We start from the raw sequence: 19856 nt of genomic DNA on the forward strand, positions 1-19856 counted from the left end.
TTTTCCTCTACCTCACCCGGAGAGAACACACTCCTCTGGGTGACGGATGCCTCGGTCACACGCCTGCTGCCACAGGCTACTCCCTCAGTCTGGGGTGGGATCCGAACCGACGACCTTCCACATTGAAAGCGAACCTTCAATCGTCCGACCGGAGAGGGATCCTCCGGGGTCCGAGCACAGGGCTGTTGCACCGGAGTTCCGAACCACCTCTGCTACATCTGTGTTAGTACTCTTAGCACCCCCTTCTCAGACAGAACAGCCTGCCAGAGTACAGATCCCCATCTCAGCCAGGCCTCATGGTTAACCTATTAGCCCCATTGCCACTTGATAACATTCTCTTGAGAGGCCCCGGCTAAGCGCTAACCCAAAACCCATACGGGCTGCAGGCAGAGGAGCAGAGAGGAGGAGAGAGGAGACTGCGCTAATGAGACCCAGACATTGTTAGCTTAAAGAGGGGGCTGGCCGTTCACAAACACACAGACAGACACACACACACACGCGGGTTTGGGACCAGCTGTCCCCCGACAAGCCTCGTCCTAATTCGGGCTGCAGAGGAGGGGAGAGAGGAGGGGTAGCTACAGCAGGGACAGGAGGGCTAGCTTTTGGATGGGTATATTATAGACCACATCAACCTAGAGGCTGCTTGGGGAACTAGGTTCTCTGACGCACTAAAGAGATTGTTTGCTTTGAAACGTGACAAAGGTAGTCAAAAACATCATGTGAAATTGTGCATGTGGCATGAATGACATCATGGGAAGGGTTCGATAACATGTATCCAGTATATGAAGTGCCTACAGAGATACTACAGTGTCTCTCCTGTTGTCGAGTGTTTCACTGCAGGACAACTGCGGAGTTTCCTGGAAACCCAGCTCCTAGAGCAGACGAGACCACAGCAGCTTGTTGGAAGAAGAAAGTTCCAGTATGTCGTAGGTCTCTATGTTGTTGTTTGACTGAGACATATTTTCTCTCTGTGCCTTGTCTCGGGAGAGAGGGAGAAGAGAGATGGGAAGGGCAGAAGCCTCTTTGTCGCTGCCAGCCAGGCCTCTTCATAATCACCCAGGAATGATGCACGTCCCAGTCAAACCGAGAGTAAAAGAGTTATGGGTGTAGTGTTGTTTCCTGAGTGTCTGCCCGAAAGATGATTTAGATACATCACAGGTCTGCTAGCCGGGCAGTTCTCTGACACTGTTTAAACATGCGGCTCTATGCCGTAGGCTCTGGAATGCTCAAGATGTCAAGCGAAAACTCCTCTGCACCCAACAGAGACTTTTCCAACACGGCCCTGGTTGTGTAGGCACTGTGCAGGGCATCCTCGGGGGAGATGCCTCGGGGGAGGTCAGAAATAATCACTTGTCAAGATTTGTACTTGCTTGTTATATGTTCTGCCTCTTTATGTCGTAATAGGTACAATTTGGAATACGTGTTAGTGTGATAATGAAAGGGTGAAAAAATGGAATAAAAATGAATCACTGTACATACCACTTTAAGATCCTTTAAAAAGTACTTTTTATTTAGTTTAATACATACATACAGAAGGGCGGTTTATTATGTCCATATGTATACATTCAGTTTTACAATTCATATAGGAATTATACATATTTCAGAGTCCTAAATACACTGAGCCATTTACATGTATTTATATGCTTCCATATATAAACAGGAAACAACAGTTCAAGAGTCAGGTCTACCTTATAATAATATCAGGCATAATGTCTTATTTATCCAGTACTATGTAATCAACCTTTAAGCAAAGGTTTAAAGAAGGCAAATGTTACACGAATGATGGAAAACTATATACTGTATACTGTTTATTCAGGTCTTCCATCAAAACAAACCAAGAAGCCAGGCTATTAATACAAATTAAAAAAAGCTCATTTGATTGTAATTAATTTAGACAAAGGCATCACTACAAGGCTTCCATCCTGGGTCAACAGGTCGGGCCACCCAAATAAAATACACTTCCCAGAATTCCAGCGCTCAAGGATAAGGTCAGAGGTGTTCAAGGGACAGTTTATGAACCGCATGCTCAGGTTGAACATGATGAGACAGGGGTGCTGTGAAAGTCATTTGCTGGGCCTCGAATACCTTTCTCCATGCTTCCCGATCCCACTGGAAACAGTCATGCATGACTCATGGTGTTCTTTAATATAGCAAACCTTTTTTCTTGCATTTTCATTTTTCCACTGGTCTATGAGAAGCTGCGACATGGCTGGCACTGATAATCCCCTGTCAACGTCTGTGCGAGCAGGGCACAGAACCCAAAGGCTAGCTACACTCCCTGTTCAAGCAAAAAAAAAAAAAAAGAGAAAAAAATACCTCATTCGCATTGTGCCTTTGACAGAGAGAAGAAGAGCAAAAAAAAAATACTACAAAATTCTAGAACACACAATAGAAGCGCCCGGTGCCAATCGGTATGATTTATGCACCCTTCAAAACCCGCTGAAAGTTTGGAGTCCAACTCAATAAAAGTAGTAAACCGTGGCTCCAGCAGCTTGGTGGTTCTGTTACGACCAGAGAGGCCGGCCGGGCGGGCGTAGACCCAGTTGTAGCCTGGTGAGGAACATGGGGAACAGGACAGCTGGAGCTGTCAGACGGCCCAACCTGGAGGGCTCCTAACTGGGTCGCCGTCCACGAGGGGACAGGGCAGGAAGGTGTAACGGAGTCGTGCTTTCTAACTTGTCTGGCGACAATGACGTGCGCGCTGGCACTGGACGAAGTTCGTGACATATATAGAGAAAATATACAGAGACGTATGGAGGGAAAACAAACAAACAGAAGACGGTTGTAAAAAGCTCCAGAAATACAAAACGGGTGACAAAAAAAAGACCAAAACAAACCAAAAAGAAAAACAGAGAATCAGCCTTCAATACCAGTTAATACACACATGTTGTCCATGTGGTGGGGTGGACAGGGATAGGGGTGGAAGGCAGAAGCAGAGTTGAGGGTGCAGTCATGATGAGGAAGAGTGCAGCCGACACATCCACACTGCTGGGGAGTGTTGCCTGCATGTCAGCGAGACCGGCCACACAGCCTGTGCAGAATCCATCAGGTCTCCACTCACAACAGACCCTGTCAGTTTTTGGTAGTGTGTGGGTGTATGTGTGTGTGTGTGCATGAAGCGAACAAATCCATCTTAGTGCATGTAAAATCCATGTCGACTTACTGTGCATAGGCGTGTATTTAAGTAGTGTGTGTGTGTAGGTTTAGGTACTGTGTGTGTGTATGCATGCGCGTGGGTGTAAGTAGTGTGTGTGTGTTTAAGCACGTGTGGCTCACACCAGGGAGCAGTACCCTCCACAGCGCCCCCCCCCAGCGCCGGGCTCCTGGGGGGTCAGCTTGAGCCCTCGACCCTGGCTGTCACTCTGCCACAGCCCCGGGGTCTGGATGATCTTCTCCACCAGCTCCTCAAACGCACACTGGACCCCGTCCTTCGTCTTAGCACTGGCCTCTGGGCACACCAGGGAGGGGGGAGAGGGAGGGAGAGAGGGAGGGAGAGGAGGAGAGAGGGGAGGATGGGGGGAGAGGAGGAGAGAGGGGAGAGGAGAGGAGAAAGGGGAAGAGAGGATAGGAGGAGGGGGGGGGGAGAGGGTGGGAGAAGGAGAGGGGAGAAAGAAAGGGGAAAAAGAGGAGAGGGGTGGAGGAGGAGGAGAGGAGGATGGAGTTGAGATGCAGGGCAGAGGAAAGAGGGGTAGGGAGCAGAGAGGCCAGGGAGAGAAAGACAAGGGGAGAGAAGAGGATCGAGGATGTGACAGGATGGGTTGGGAGGGAGGGAAAAGGAGGGAGGGAGGGGAGAGAAAGACGATTAAGACACAACAACGGAGAATGGCTGCACCTTGATGACTTCATCTGACCTCCACAGCTGGAGCAAGCGGCGGAAAATATTTTCACAAAGCGAAACCCTCCTTCCTCTTATCACACGTTATTTAGAATGGCAGACGCGTCAAAACCTTGAAAATCTCCCTTTGTCCAAATCGCAGGAAATCCCACATATTTAAACCCAACCCAAAGCTTTTCATTCTGTCAAAATCCCGATACCGAAGTTCACAAAGGTTACAAAAAAGCGAGGGGGTCTTCGATGAGTTATTAACGCAAGACAGGACGTCAGAAACTGCTTTATAAATAGACCTACGCAAACATTCCACTACAAGTATGACAGTGATTTCAAAAGCAGTTTCCCCTGCCGTAACTCAAGGCTTAACTCAGGTTTGGAGGGAGGAGGGGGGGGGAGGAGGGGGGTGGTGGGATATCCTCCAGCCTCACCTATAAAAAGCATGGAATGTTTTCTTGCGAACTTCAGCCCTTCGTTCCTGTCCAGTTCGTGGTTTTCCTGAAAACAAAAGAAGAAAAAAGAAAATAAAAAAATTGCAGATGCCGTGTGCCGATGTGACTGTCTGACTCGATGGACACGCGCCCTACAGAAGACTCCCAGCAGTTTGGTATGTGGACTCGTGAAAAGCCAGTCAGGAGACACTCCGGTCCACAGACACAGCAGACACAGAGCCGGTACTACAGCATGAAGCACGGCTCTCAACCCTGGTGAAGCCTGCACTGAACATACAGTAAGCTAACAGGTGCTGAGAGGAATCCTACCCTGAAAACACACTGTCCTACCCACGGAACGGCTTGTTATCAGATATACGAATCAATGACAGAAAATAAATGAGAAAAAAGTGTTTATCGTCCACTATGTATTAACATATTTTTTGGGGGGAAGTATATAGCAAATCTGCATATATATACAGTATCATAGTAAAGCCAAACTAGGTGAGTAGATGAGCAGCCTAGTATTTCCTCAGGTGACTGGGGCCCATTGATTGGCATTATTATTATATTTATACCAATTGCGGGGCCCTAAACAAATGTTTAATTTGCTTCTTGGGCCGGGCCGGCCCTGAGAGCAATCAGGGGAGCCCCTCTCCACACACTGTACCTTGTCTATCTTGTTCCCCACCAGCATCTTCACCAGGTCGTTCCTCGTACAGTACGTCTCCAGCTCGTTCAGCCAGTTGTCCAGCTTGGCAAACGTGTCCCTGCGGGTGACGTCATACACTGACGGAGACGGGAAGACAAGGTGAAAACACAACACAAAATATCAACTACTTGTGGTCTCCTATCGTACCGTACCAAGCTATACTACACTCTTATGTGGAAAGGGCCCATATGATGAATAAACTGTTGTCACCAATACTGTGAACTGGCTATAAGTATGGTTTGTGACAGTTGGTGGAGAAGTTTAGCTGTCCCTGAGCCAGTGTCCCAGCTCTGTCCCCCTTCATGGCCACAGAGACACTACACCTGACGACATGTCTGCTGCACGCTTAAAAGTAGGACGTCCAAACAGCTGTCGCTCGTGTCGAGTGAAGTCGGTGCGAGTCTGTGTGTGCGAGCGTGTGGAAAAGCCATCACTCTCTCTCCCGGCCGCGGGGGTGTGTGCGAGGGACCGGGGGGGCAGGTGTGGAACAGCCAGGAGGCTGGAGAGATGGAGCTGCCTGCTCACCCAGGATGACTCCCTGGGCCCCGCGGTAGTAGCTTGGCGTCAGGGTGCGGAAACGCTCCTGGCCGGCCGTGTCCTGAAACAGCCGTCGCAAAAACCTTCAGACGACCTGGGAGAGGAACCTTCCCCCCCAACCACCCCATGACCGTCGCACCAGACATTTACACATGCACTTAAGGCCTGGCTGAATGGAGACCCACAATGGCACATGCATACATCTCCTTAGATCCACCTTTCACTTGAAGGGGAACTACTATACTTGAGCACCATCTTGTGGCAGGTTCACGAACCGCACTGTAAAAGCAACGAGAGTCCAGCCGACAGTGGCCATTTATTAGCAAACATTGAGTCATTTAGCAGACGCTCTTAGCAAACAAACAGATGGAGCAAACAAACTGCTGTGCTCACACAGATAGACATGTAGACACATGGATATAGCCTGCATACTGGTTTCTCACGGACGTACACGTACACACACACACACACACACACTTACCCATATTGCCAACTTCGCCTTGTTGCCGTCCACCGAGATAGTCTTCACTTTGAAGTCGACACCTTAAAAACAAGACAGAAAAAGCGAGAGTGCACATCTATCAAACGGTGATTTCCTCGTCCCGGCTCGACGGCGGCGGTGATTCATGGCCCCCGGGGCCGTAAAAAGGCTTTACATCACCGAGACAAACGGCCAGGGCATCCCGATGATGAATCGTCAAAACACACATACCACACGGAGTGAGTGAACTGACGCTGACCCAGTCCACTCAGACAGACAGACAGACAGACACTCAAATGATGATGTCACTCAGTCAGTATTTATATCTGGGTAGGGACCGCGTGGTTCAATATGCTAAGATAAAACTAATATGGCACGTAAAAACAGAAAATAAACACCACCTGTAAGACTACTCAAGGGGAGCCATTAGTCATTTTAAACGTCCCTGTTCTGGTCAAGAACACGCGCACGTGAACATAAAAATACCAGTTTAGTCCTCGTTGCAGTCGACGAGTAAATCTCTCCGACGGCCTCTCTCCGCCCTGGGAACATGCCGAGGCTGACATTTGGGCCGGTGGTTTGAAGCGTGTACTGAAAGATTTATCAGGGAGGCATCCACGGGACGGGGGTTGTTTTCACGTCTGGGACGGCCCACAGCCAAGAGGCAACACACTGGGGGGGAGACGGGATGTGAAGACAAGAGGGTGTGTGTGTGTGGTTTGGATACACGGCATACACATCCCACACGCACGCTGTCAATCACGAGAGGGGTTTGCTGGGATACCGTCGCCAGGCGTGTGGAGGAATCTACGCCACAGCAGGCGTCTGGGTCTCCGAGGTGCTCTCTCTCTCTCGGGGTGTGATGGTGTTCTATCTCCCTCTTCCACACCACCGCCTCGGCTTTACGCCACACTCAGGACCTGGCTATCACCCTGGTCAGAGGAGGCTTCCACAAAACCACAACGCTCCGTCAAGCACCGACTGTATTGACTGCATTGTTGTGTTTTATAGACGCATATTTCGAGGGGCTGTGAAAGGGAAGGAATCAAATCCGTACTTGTAGGCAGGGGCGGATCTAGAGATTTTCATTCGGGGTGGCAATGGGGTGGCAGAAGGAAGTTGTTGGGTGGCCTCCTGGAGGCCAATCAAAACCCAAAGTAGGGGGGTACGGTACTCCCTATGGTAAATGATTAGGCTATAACAATGTCGTTGAAATTAAACACTAATATTTATATTATTTATTTAATTGTTCTGTAATGTACAAATCATATTTTTCCACGGGAAGATTGGGGTGGCAGGCATTTTTTTATTGGGTGGCAGCTGCCACCCCTTTGCCACCCCTTAGATCCGCCACTGCTTGTAGGTAGTTGGAATGGCCGTGAACAGAGGTGTTTAAGGATCCCGTGTGTTTTGCGAGGGGGGAGGAGAGACACACAAAAAGATGCCTGGGGGGAAGGTCGGCTTCAATTGGGCACGTCTGTTCGCTCGAGATCTCCCATTGGCCAAGTAAAACAGTAGCGAGACGTGCCTACCGGAAGCAAATACGTTTCGATGACTCCCAAACTCTCTGGGAATCCGCGAGCACTGTTCTTTCAACAAAGGCTACATTGTGTGGTAGGACATCTCACGCCGTGGAAGAAAAGGCCGCCGTTTAGGCTCGTTTTTCGTGCCTGTCGTGTAATCAATAGGACCATGAATCTCTGCGTGCAGTGAGGCAGCCGACGGAGCAGACAAGCTGTTAAGAGGCGCTGAGGCCACCTGAACAAAAAAAAGGACTGTCCTTGAAGCGCATTTCATACGAGTGTAGATGTCTGATATCATTTGCAGAGCCGAGCCCGGGGAAGGAATTCGCCTTCTCCCCAAACCATGTACAGTAAAAGAAAAGGCAGGAAAGACATTGTTTCGCCAGCGGTGCAGATGAATAGCTGGCATTCACCATTCAACTGAGCTGGCCCTGTGTGTGTGTGTGTGTGTGTGTGTGTGTATCTACCCCTAGTTCTTCTGACAGTGATGACAAAGCCTCCAGGCATACAGCCCTTATTACCAGCTCAGCAATCACTAGACTGGGTAGGAGTTTTCTGGGTATTTGACAATCTTAATCAGCCTAGAATCTCGTGTACACTAAAAGGGAAAAAATTTGGTATATTAGCCCAGCCTGTGACAGGGTAATGGCTGCTTCGTCGTTCTGGGGCACAGTAAAAGGGCAAAGTGTCACTCACCAATTGTCGCTGCTAGTTCTGGATCAAACGTGTCATCTGTAAACCTCAGCAGGAGACTGCGGAGGAAGAGAGAGACAATGACTCTCAGGTCAGGCTAACTCAAGCTAGCCAACAGTCACAAGCAGGCACACACACACACACACATACATATGCACAGCAGGCTGTTGCCTTTTATACAGTATGCTAGGCCTACAGATTGGGTTAAATTAGGCCTGTCACCTTACCTACATCCTCCAAGATGAGCAATCTCCCTCCTTTATCTTTTGATTCTGACATCATAATCTTGTGGTCTGAGAGGGACAGGGTTCATTGCCTAACTGTGATTAATCAGCTGTTAAACCACATGATCAGTGTTGCATGATAATCTTTCTCCTTCCCTTTGAACCCCAAAAAAGACCTTGAAAAAGCTCCATCGTTTAATCATCTGGATGTGAGGAAACGATAATTGTTTTACGTCTACAGTGAAGTACTGTAGTCTAATGCAGTGCACAGGTAGGCAACAAAAGGTTTGCTATTACATAGCCCGACAGAAATGCACACAACCAAGGCCAATTCTAACGCTAAATGAAACTTCTATATTCTGCCAGGACTCTTATAATTGTGGACTTTGGGTGGATTTAGCGATGATGTCACACACAATGTTCATCAAAACAATCATCCAATTAAGGAAATTGTGCTTGTAATTGGCATGACATTGATTCCTGTAGAAACGTATGTGATACTATCCTCACAGCATGGGTAAGAAGAAAACGAAGAAGAAAATCAATTAAAATTATGGTTTTATGAACGTAGACAAATTATATAATGCAAATGCATTAGGCTCTGATGCTGTATGAGAAGCCAACAACGTGCCGTTCACTCTACAAATCAGCATAAGTAAAAGGATATGCCCATGTGGTGTTTACGGTGGAAAGTAACCCATAGAGTTCCTAGGGGATAAATTGCCTAATCCACCTTGCCTTGTGATTGCTAAATCTCAAAACTCATGCTCAGTTATGTCACACGTGTCAGTTTGTCATACTCATAGCTGGCTAGCAATTTTGTTGAATTGGTTTTAAATCTTAACCTCCACATGGGATGTTTACACAGTACAGTACGTAAGGCTAGTATGAACAGTTCGTAGCATCGCAAAAAAAAAAAAAAGCCTTTACATGGATTGAATCCATAATTTGAACTGTTACATTCCAGGTTATACATTACATACAGTAGCAGGCTAATAATACATGTAAGCTAAGCTATTGACAATAGCTTGTAGCTCTCATCCATAGAGCTACAGCTTCAAACAAAACAGCAGTCTGATGTAGCAAGCTAGCATCGAGTGTTTGACCAAACCCAAAACATTGCACGGGATTAAACTGCAACATGACCCTAGAGTCCTGTCCGTTAATTTAACATTGCCCTTACCTGGACTTCCCAACACCACTTTCTCCAATGATCAGTATTTTTAAGGTTGTTAGTACGTCGTCGTCCATCTCCTTTTAAAATATTCCGGCCTTCTGGCTATCGGAAACGGATATTATATTTAATGACTACTTGGCTAGTAAGTTACTTTTAATGTCTACGGTAGTTAGTTATTTATCAAATACTATTGTTTATGCAAGCTATATTTCTAGTATTACAAAGAGTTGTCTGATAGCTACTGGGAACACGGATAACTTTCTTGCACATCCGGATTCCTTCATGCACTTCCGGTGTAGTTACTACAACGAAAACAAGCATCGATATTCTTCTTCAAAATCTGCTTATGAAAAAGAATCAAGATAAACATGTATAAGTAGATAAATAAATAAACGAACTTTCTATTGTAAAAATATAAATAGCTATTTTCTGTTTTTTTTTTATTAATCAGTACAATCAAACGTTTTTTAGAACATACACTTTAATGCAGTCTTCATCATTGTTGACTGGTGCTTTATTGTTTTGTGTCTAGACCTTCAATTAGTGAGGCTGAAAAAACAAATGATTGTGCTCCCTCAACATAGGGGTCAAAAGGATCCAGGAGGCAAACGAATCAAATTGTATTTGTATAGCCACTCTTCAATACATTATACAAACACCACAATACATTGTCCTTTTCAGAGACCACCTTAATGACTCATTACTTATGAGACACATTGTCTTCTTCACCAGTCAATAACAGGCTATTGTAGTTTTTTTCCTCCACTTAAAAAACAAATAAACAAAAAAAAACGTTTATTTAACTGTATTCTGTATCTTTTCCTACCTTTTGGGGGGATAACATTTTACCTTTGACATGATAAAAACACAGTTAGTCTCAACCTTTATTTAAAAGTATTTTTTAAATCAACCGGAAGTGAGATCCCGACGTCATCCCTTCTCAATCCAAAAAGGTTCCGAAAGCTACGTGGCTGCCTTCAGCTCCCCCTTTCTTGGACATATTGATCGAGTGTTCAAGGTTAGTAACGTTTTCTTGTTACATATATTTAATTTGCAATCATTTAATCATCGACGTGTAGTCTTTCCCTAAGGTTTATATGTGTTTATTAGCTAAGCACCATCAACTCGTACTGTCTAGCACAAGCTAGAAGTACAGTACAGTACTAGTAACTGAATTAGCCAGTTTAACTGTCTAAACAGCCTATTTTGGCTATTATTTACATTTCAATGTAAACAAGCTTAGCTTGATGTGGAAATGCCAAGCTTGGGAATCAACTCATGTAATGCCTAGCCTGACATAGAGACTAGTTTGAGAACTAGTATAGCAATTCATAGCTAACTAACTAACTGGGATGTTAAGACAACGTCAGCTCAGCAGTCTATCTGATCTGCCCCTTGCACTTTCTATGCAGCCAGAGCACCATGGACCAGGTTATGCAGTTTGTCGAGCCCAGTCGGCAGTTTGTAAAAGACTCGATAAGACTCGTCAAAAGATGTACAAAACCTGACAGAAAAGGCAAGTCTCACTCTCGCAGTCAAACACACATCCGACTGATCGATATTTGCAAACCATGTTTGCTTAAAAAATGATGTGTTGTGACGTTTCAGAGTTCCAAAAGATTGCTATGGCTACAGCTATTGGATTTGCCATCATGGGCTTCATTGGCTTCTTTGTGAAACTCATCCACATCCCCATCAACAACATTATTGTGTAAGTACTGCATCTGTGACCCATGGAACATTTCCCTGTGTGTGTGTGTGCGTGTGTGTTAGTTACATTTAGTCATTTAGCAGACGCTCTTATCCATAGTTGATAGACAAGCCACCAATTCTGCACCTACAAACCTATTCTGTATACCTGCCAGTCAGTTAGGGCCTACTCCTTTTCCACCAAGGCAGTTTGAGGGCCGAATCAGACACCGTGCCCAATCTCGTACCAGTTGCGTTTCGACAGCAAAATAACCGGTGCTGTACCGAAATTGGTGACTGATCGAAAACTGTGACCAGCGAGCGCTCTTCTAATGGCTTTCCATTGGAAATATTTGAGCCTTAACCCTAACATTGGCTGACCAATAAGTATAACAAGCCATTAGGACAGCAGCTGTAGGCTGTTGTTATTGATGTGCTTAACGTTGGTGCTAGCGTTGCTGGGAAAGTATACGCCTGCGCATTACGACAGGGCTCTCTGGTCCGTGGAAAAGCAAACCGGTCCTTCGAAGGTTTAAAAGTTGATCCGACTGCGAACCTCCACTAGCGACACACCAGTCCTAGGTTTGCGTTAGTGGAAAAGGAGTGACAGAGACGCCATACAGCAGAATAGGTGAGAGACAGGTGACTGCATGATTGACAACCCCCACTGACACGCTAGAATGTGGCTCTCCTCATTCAATCTGATCGGAATCGTTAGAGGTCGATCCAATCATTAGAGATTGACTTTTTGCTTGTCGACGGGAATTCTCCTGTCCCAGAGACCACACTGAGATTATCCGACAACTGTGCACAGTGGATATCATGTAGGTAATGAATCGATTTAACTAGAGCTCAATTCACTTTATAAATCCGGAAGGAAATTCTAGAAAATATTTTATTCATGTACCAGATCGTTTTTTATCATTATCCAGAAGCGACATACAGAAGATGTTAAATGATTTTCTGTTGGAGGACGGGCCAAGGAACGCACCACAATGAAAAAGAGTTGACTTCGTTTATTAATCGAGCTGCTCGGATCAGGTCACCACGACAGGCAAAGTGGTTGGCATGACTGACAAACATGTCTCTCAGAGGGACATTAAATGCATGAGCTGGACCATACAAATATAGTAACCACCAAAACATGTCCTTAAACGGTAGGGATTCCACAACTTAAGGCATAGGAAGAACAACACACAGGTGGTGCAGTCATCACTCATCGTTTATACTATTTTCTGTAGGTTTCTCTTTCTAAAGGTAAAAGTGCACATTCTCCCATCTACATGTGTATTGTCCGAGACCTGCTGCGTGACCTCTTGACCACAGCAAGAGACAACCTCACACATGTATAGAAAACCCGCGTATCAGAAGAGCATCTAATAAGCACGTGAATTTGAGTAGAAATGTGTTCATTTAGCAGACGCATGTACCCAAAGAGGGGTGGGTTTCAAACCTGCAACCTCTTGATCAAACATCCTACCACCGAGCCGCAAGGTCCCTCGGATCATTTCTACATTTCATTTGGGAAATGAATCGACACGTGCGGTTGACGGTCACAGCCGTCACACGGTCACAACCGTCTGAGGGGCACAGATGGAGGACAGTCATTTGGTATTTGAGCGCTGGTGCTCCAACAGCTTAGCTGTCTAGTGAGAAAAGGAACCACAGCTGGTATTTCTGACGTGTTCTTCTCGCAGCCTTGAACACACAAACACACACACACACAACAGCTTTGTGGTAACACGGGCATTTATTCAGCGCATTTACGGATAGAAAACATTCAAGTCATTTCCATTTGATTTGCAATTGTGTTCCTCAGCGCAATCATGTGAAGTCTGCGGTTAAATGATCCCAATAGGGCGACAAAAATAAAAACAAATCTATACGAGATTTAATTAGGATGGCTCAGTGTGCACAGTGACAATGATTGGCTCGCTCGGGTCGATAAAGCAGGTCTTCGGCGCGGGAGTGAATACGTTTGGCTTCGTCTCTAGTTTTAAAAGACATTCATACTTTCTAGAATAGTCGTTAGTCTGACACATACTGCCTTAGTTAGTTAGTGCCTGGCAACACTGACATGTTCTCTCTCTGCTTCTCCTCCCAGGGGTGGCTGAACGTGCAGAGGGGTGACAGGACTACGCTACCCAGACACCCGGTGCGGTGGGACAGTCGTGGGGGTGGAATGGATGAATGTGTGAGGGATGATGTTTTGCATTCTGCGCACAAAGTTTGTACTGTGACTGTTGTTAATAAATTGATTGAAAATAGAAGACAATCCGTGTTCATTAAGAGACTCTGGTGAAGGCACAGCATGGGCCTGGTTCCAAACCAGATACTTCCAGCTCTTCTAAATATGACCATCAATACTGATTTACACAGCCTTTTAACAGCTGTTGGGCTGCGATTACGTTTCTGGTTTGGAACAAGGTCTTTAGTACAGATAAACACTCTTGGGTGCATCTCAATAGTGTAGGAGTGACTCCTCTTGCCAGTCTCTTCACACTGTGGTTTGAGGCAACAACTACACAGTATCTGAAAACCCCCATAAGAGAAATCCACTCCTAACTATTTGGATGTCCCCGATGAGTTTGTCATTCACTCTCGTGCGTCGCTGTCCTGGCGAATGCCCATGCTCCAGAGCAGAGGCCGGTCCGTCGTCACGGTGACGGGCTTCCTGGCGTCTCCGGGAGCAACAGGTTCGTAGGTGTTGGAGGTACTGACGAGTATCCCGAACTGCAACACCTGATCCTCTATTGGGGAAAAAAAGAACACAAATTCCCGACAATGAATACTCTGCCGAGATGGTGTCTGAACTCGGGTGCTTGTACTGGAGTGGTCAGAAACCCAGTAGAGGGACTGAGGGCTGGTCAGAGATGGAGCCTCTACTCTGCCTGGAGACCTTTTTATTCTGCTGGAGCAACCAGCCACGACCTGGACTAGCCACTAATCTGGGGCCTGAGGAGTTCCCACACATACACACATTCTCTGTCACACACACACACTCGCACACTTTCTACTTCACACAAACACACAGAGTAGCTTCATGCTTGACCACCAAGCAGAGTGTAACCAAGGAGACAAACAAGGTGACGGCCCAACTTGCCAGTCCTCCAGAGGTGGAGGAGCAGAACACCACATCTGATTGTGGAGCGGGAAAAGCCCAAAGCACACAAACACGATCACCACAACCCTAACTTTACACGTGCCCATTCCAGGAGTTGATGGATGGATGTTTGTAAGTGCAGTAGACCGACATAGCTACAGTGCGGTCAAACCTTGTCGGTGCTACTGCAACATCCAGGACTAGGATGCATCAAATGGAGTAGAGGAGTTATCGACTGGGTTATACTTGTGTGAGCGCATGCTCTGTGCTTGTGTCATGTGACTGACTGGTACTGAAAAGGAAGTCTCGCGCGGGGATTTGATCGGCATCGTCACGCGTGAAGCCCTCACAGGAGGGAACACAGTCGTGCTCGACGGTGTCCTGACGTTCTCCAATCGGACGAGAACTCTGTTCTGCTGCATCAGCTCAGCGTTTCATAATTGCTTCATTTGAATGGCCCTCAGGAGAACAAAAAAACTCAAACGTCCCCCCCCAAAATAAACATGTGGTTGGGGTGTGTTTTTTTTGGGAAGTATATATACATATAATAAATATCACAAAAATAGTCCATTGCTTCTCCCTGGGCAGAGGAAAACAAACAAGAAGGAACAAAGAAAAGCGGGAAAACGAAGCGAATCAATTGTCCGCCGGCGGCCCGGGCGGACATCAAAGAGGGCCAGAAAACGCCATTCTGCTTCAAAGCAACGTGAACAACCATGATATTACCCCGGGGAGAAGACGGCAGCTCATCCTGCCGGCAGGTAATGCAGCGTAGAGGACTGACACTGGGGATATTGTAGGGAGAACAAGGTCAACCACAGGAACAGTGCCCTCCCGACGCATCCTCTCTGGTAGACCTGTGGTTGACTGCACACTGGCCTCGGGGGGGAACAGAGCACACAACACACACACACCACACGACACACTCCTGGTCCCCTGGCTGGGTAAGTGTCCATGCATCCTCGATGACACGCTATCCAATATCCGACACTACACTGTCATACACACCGCAGTGACAGTACGTGAAGCAGCAATAGCTCGTTACCTCGTTGTCATGACATCCATGTACTGTCCTGTTATGTACGTATCTTTACAGGGAGTGAACAGTTGCTGAAGCTGGAAGAGGATGGAGGTTTTAACAAAACGGACTGTAGTCTTAAAGGCAGCCACTAGGGGCAGTAAAAGACCATGGTAAGGAGGAGTGGAGATCAACATGATGGAGAGGATGCTACAGAGATACTAACTAGGCTTACACACACACACACACACACACACACACACACACACACACACACACACACACACACACACACACACACACACACACACACACACACACATCCCCCCAAACACAGAAGCACACAGACACACACATAAACAGGGGAATCACACATTAGTGCGTCTTTGTGTCAGCAGTGCTACCCACCTACACACATCCAAACACACACACACCGACACAAAGGGACTCCCAGGCTGGAGAAGGCTCCATTAGTAATAGCCTGCTCCGCCTCGATAGCGATCGATGTTCGGGCCGGGGCTGCGCTGGGAGTCGAAACAAGCGCCGCTCCTCCAGTGATAACAATGAAGATGTTTGCTGGCTGTAATTGGGTTTTCCAGCCAGGTGGCCCGAGGGCCAGCCCACTTTAAGTAGCACATATTTACCGAACAAATGACCCTGGAGAGGAAGCTGATGGGAGGGGGGGGTGGGGGCTCCCCTTACAGCCACGGGACAACAGCCTGGATTCAGTCCAGTCACTAGCACCTTCTATCCAACCACTTCTCCTCTCCCTTCCCCGTCACCTACCCTGTCCCCTCCCCTGTCTCCTGCTCTAACCCTGTCCGTCCCTATCCCCTTCCCTGTCCCCTTCCAGATCCCCTCCCCCTATCCTGACATAACGACAACACCCACGTGGTTTCCGAAAAGATCCGAGATCTGCGACGAGTCTCTCAGAGCCGCCGCGGCCCCAAAAAGTCGCGGCACTCTGAAAGTATAGACGGCCACGGGCGCTCTCTCCTCACCGGGGAACCGTTGGAAAAAACATGCTATACGAACACTCAGCCTTGTTAGATGTGTGGTCATCTTGGCCTTGCAAGTAGGGCAGTGCCCCACGGGCCTGAACGCTGCCGTCCAGTAGGAAACTGAGGGGGAGAGATAAGGGAAGGACCCGAGCACAGAAATGGAACGCGGCCCGGCGATTCCGACGGGAGAGATGTCCTCGCCCTTCCTGTCGCTCCCCTCTGTTTGAACTGGTTTTTATCGGGCGCTCAGATAGCGTTAGCGTCTGCCGGGTCGTTGATAGCGCTGCCTATTAAATGGTTATGGATACAGCGCTAGGCTAGGCTAGGCGACGGTCATAGAAGAATGGCTGGAACTGACCTCTATCTTCCAAGACGTCCTCTTCTGTTTATGTCAAGAGTCATTCTAACGAGCACAAACATGATTATGCGTGTGTGTGGGTGTGTGTGTGTGCCCGCTGTAAACACATTCAGATCCATATAAATTGAAAGGGTATGCGATTTGGTTAGCGGGATGAACTGAGGTGAGGGTCGGGATGTGCTCATCAATAAATCAATAAGTCTGTGTGTGTGTGCGCGCGTTTGTGAGATCATAAGTGTGTATCTGAGAGTGATTATTTATGTGTGTGCGTGCGTGCTGCGTCCCAGAGGTTCAGAAGTGGTTCGTCTCCTCTCTCCCAGAAATAAAAACCAAACCATGCTACTCGCCTCAACACCACCTCAGAGAACACTCTACTACTCATTTCCTTTAACTCCCCCAGACCTTGAGCGAGAGGAAGAGAGAGAGAAAGAGAGAGAGAGAGAGGAGTTATGAGACGGAGCCAAGAGGACGAGAGCGGGAGGGAGGGAGGGAGGGAGGGCGAAACAGCGAGGAGAAGAGAGAAAGGGAAACTGAATAGGTTAGAGGAGAAAGAGGGGGTATGAGAGAGAGAGAGAGAGAGAGAGAGGAAGAGGGAGAGAGAGAGAGAGAGAGAGAGAGAGAGAGAGAGAAGAAGGGAACAGCTTCTGTAGACAGTGCCAAGGTGAAGAGTGCGACACACGCTGTTACGACAACACAGTCCTTGACACCCCCCACCCAAACACCTAGTGAAGAAGGTGTCGCGCGTGAGGTGCGGCTGGAGATAAGGAACAAGAGATGTATTCTGCTAAGTGTGTTTGTACTCGAGCGAGGGGAAGAAGGTGTGGATGAAGGTGGAAGTGAGTGCGAGGAAAAAGATATAGCGTATACTGTATGAGTGTTTGTGAGAAAGAGAGATCGAGATATATTGAGAGAGAAAGAGCTGGGTAGAGACAAGCACTGAGCCATTTCTCAAGGCTGTGCAAAAAACAAATATGAAGTCACTTGGAAGAGAACAGAATAGCACAGAGGGTGCCGACAGGGAGATAAGGAGAGAGACAGGGAGGGAAGGGGGGGCGACCGAAACAGGAGACAGAGAGAGGGAGGACAGAAACAGAAGGAGAGAGACTTAAAGAGAGACTGAGGTGAGACACAGAGATTGAGAAGGAGTGAGGAGGGCGAGAGAGCGGAGAGACAAAAGGAGAGTTGGAGAGAGACAGAGAGAGAGTGAGTAAGTGATGGCCTGTTGGCCTCAGGCAGTTTGTTTAAGGACACTGGTAAAACTTGTTGACCAGGACAGAACAGTGTGATGGATTAAACCACTTTATTGTTCCAGCACCTCAAACAGTTCCACTTTATTACACAGGAAAGAGAAAGAATGAGACGGAAGAAAAGAAGAGGAAAAAAGCACAAAAGCACACATGCATGCACACACATAATATGTTTATGTATACATCTGGTTCATACACACACAAGCGCACACACACACGCACGCAGACGCCTCCACAGCCAAAGTTTTTGCATTTCTTGGGGGTGGTGATATTTCGTACGACAATGCTCCTATTAACTAAGGGCACCTACCAAGTTTCTAATCTCGAGCAAAGTTTACTTTTAATTAAGACTTCGGAATCATTTCCCTTTCCAAGATTCCCTCCAGACTTCACAGCTGTGTGTGACTGTGTGCGTGTCAGGGAGCAGGGAAAAGACAGTACGTGTGTCCGTCTGTCAGGTTTTGCACCTGCTGACTGTGTGTGTGTGATTGATTGAGTGTGTGTGTGAGAGACAATGTGTGGGTTTGAGTGTGTGTGTGTTTGAGTGAATGATTGTGTGTGTGTCCCATCTGCTGGGTCATTTGAAGGTCCTGTGTCAGTTGGACGCCATTTCAGAGAGTAGGTCTTCATTGTCTTTCCCCCGTGTCTGGCACAGCATGGGCAGGTGTGTGTGTGTGTGTGTGAACCTCAGTCTCATTCTAGGGTCTGTAGTGTGTGTGTGTGTGTGTGTGTGAGAGAGAGAGAGGGTTAGCGTTGAGTGATTGTGGTGGTTAGGAGACGAATTGGAATGGTACTGGCAGTTATCAAACTTTTATGCTATTTTAGCTAGAAAAAGCTTGTTAAGCATTGCTTTTCAGAACACACACACGCACACTGTTGCTTTCGCCCACAAACAACGTGGCAAGCATTGTTTCCACCCAGGTGCTGGTAGTGAGACAGACAAGGCTGGAGATGAGAGTTATTCAAACATCAGAGTGAGGAAGGTTCCACAACGTGGATCCAGTTAAGCTGAGAGTAGCATGACTCAGCATGTTACACACAAACCCCCAAACACACAACACGCCCACAAACACACACACAAGCATCCCCCAGGCACACAGGAGACAAATTCACACAAACACAAGCCCACAAATACACACAACTACATTCCCAAGACACACCGGCACACACACACCTACAAGCACACACATACACACGTGCACACAGACACACGCATACACAAATAAACACACACAAGTACACACCCCCACACACACACGCACCTTTCATACAGCCCTATAACTCTCATTGTCTGGAGCAGGTTGAAGGCTTTTTAATATTAAGCTGTCAGATCAGACAGCAATGAATCACAAAGATCTGACTCCAGAGAGAACAAACACACACACACACACTGTCCCAGAACAATCATTTCCTGTCTAATTTAGCTCTTTTTAACTGGCTTCGCTCCTCGCTTACCTGATTCAGCAAATGTGATGCATTTTTCAAACAAAGTTATTCGAAACTGTAAGCACATCAGACAGGAAGACTGTGCTGCCAACACTGACCTCTAAACCCTTAACGGATAGACTGCATTGTGTTTGGGTCAATGAAGTTATGGTTTGTACAAAACTGGGCCAAAGACGCATACAAATCGTGTTTGTATGTGCATGTAGGAAGTACAACAAAGATTAAGGATCCGAAGAGCTGTAACAGTTTTAACAGTATTTCAGTTTCACAACATGTTTGTCTTACCTTGGCACAATGCAAAGTAACCACATCTCAGCTTCTAGGCACGGGGAACAATAATAATTCCACGGCCAAAAATTGACTGAACGCCAAACGCTTTTCTTCAGC

At 47.1% G+C, this 19856-nt stretch overlaps 3 protein-coding genes across 4 annotated transcripts in view; 1 reads left to right on the forward strand and 2 right to left on the reverse strand.

Annotated features, from left to right (window-relative positions):
• Positions 1-1482: 1482 nt before the first annotated feature.
• LOC124462843 (ras-related protein Rab-18) lies at positions 1483-9887 on the reverse strand. The gene is made up of 7 exons (XM_047014512.1): positions 9614-9887; positions 8210-8265; positions 5991-6052; positions 5498-5570; positions 4931-5049; positions 4261-4327; positions 1483-3448 (listed from the first exon to the last, which is right to left on the reverse strand). Exons 1-7 carry the CDS (start codon positions 9679-9681, stop codon positions 3273-3275), a joined length of 621 nt encoding a protein of 206 aa, XP_046870468.1. The 5' UTR covers positions 9682-9887; the 3' UTR covers positions 1483-3272.
• Positions 9888-10528: 641 nt separating this feature from the next.
• LOC124462842 (protein transport protein Sec61 subunit gamma) lies at positions 10529-13563 on the forward strand. Its single transcript, XM_047014511.1, has 4 exons — positions 10529-10625; positions 11020-11123; positions 11216-11318; positions 13401-13563. Exons 2-4 carry the CDS (start codon positions 11030-11032, stop codon positions 13408-13410), a joined length of 207 nt encoding a protein of 68 aa, XP_046870467.1. The 5' UTR covers positions 10529-10625; positions 11020-11029; the 3' UTR covers positions 13411-13563.
• tpk1 (thiamin pyrophosphokinase 1) overlaps positions 13401-19856 on the reverse strand; it is a 40570-nt gene continuing 34114 nt past the window's right edge. For both annotated transcript variants that reach the window (XM_047014509.1, XM_047014510.1), the window contains exon 9: positions 13401-14046. In XM_047014509.1, the coding sequence (XP_046870465.1) occupies positions 13892-14046 (155 nt within the window). In that variant the 3' untranslated portion in view covers positions 13401-13891. The remainder of the gene's footprint in view (positions 14047-19856) is intronic.

This window comes from Hypomesus transpacificus, unplaced genomic scaffold (assembly GCF_021917145.1).
Source record: "Hypomesus transpacificus isolate Combined female unplaced genomic scaffold, fHypTra1 scaffold_254, whole genome shotgun sequence".
NCBI classification, from domain to species: Eukaryota; Metazoa; Chordata; class Actinopteri; order Osmeriformes; family Osmeridae; genus Hypomesus; species Hypomesus transpacificus.

Coding starts and splice junctions, on each gene's coding strand:
- LOC124462842 (XM_047014511.1), top strand. CDS start 11,030: ATGGACCAGGTTATGCAGTTTGTCGAGCCCAGTCGGCAGTTTGTAAAA. Junction 11,124..11,215: donor TACAAAACCTGACAGAAAAG/GCAAGTCTCACT, acceptor GTGACGTTTCAG/AGTTCCAAAAGATTGCTATG.
- LOC124462843 (XM_047014512.1), bottom strand. CDS start 9,681: ATGGACGACGACGTACTAACAACCTTAAAAATACTGATCATTGGAGAA. Junction 5,571..5,990: donor AGGCGAAGTTGGCAATATGG/GTAAGTGTGTGT, acceptor CGGCTGTTTCAG/GACACGGCCGGCCAGGAGCG. Junction 4,328..4,930: donor TGGGGAACAAGATAGACAAG/GTACAGTGTGTG, acceptor TTTTGTTTTCAG/GAAAACCACGAACTGGACAG.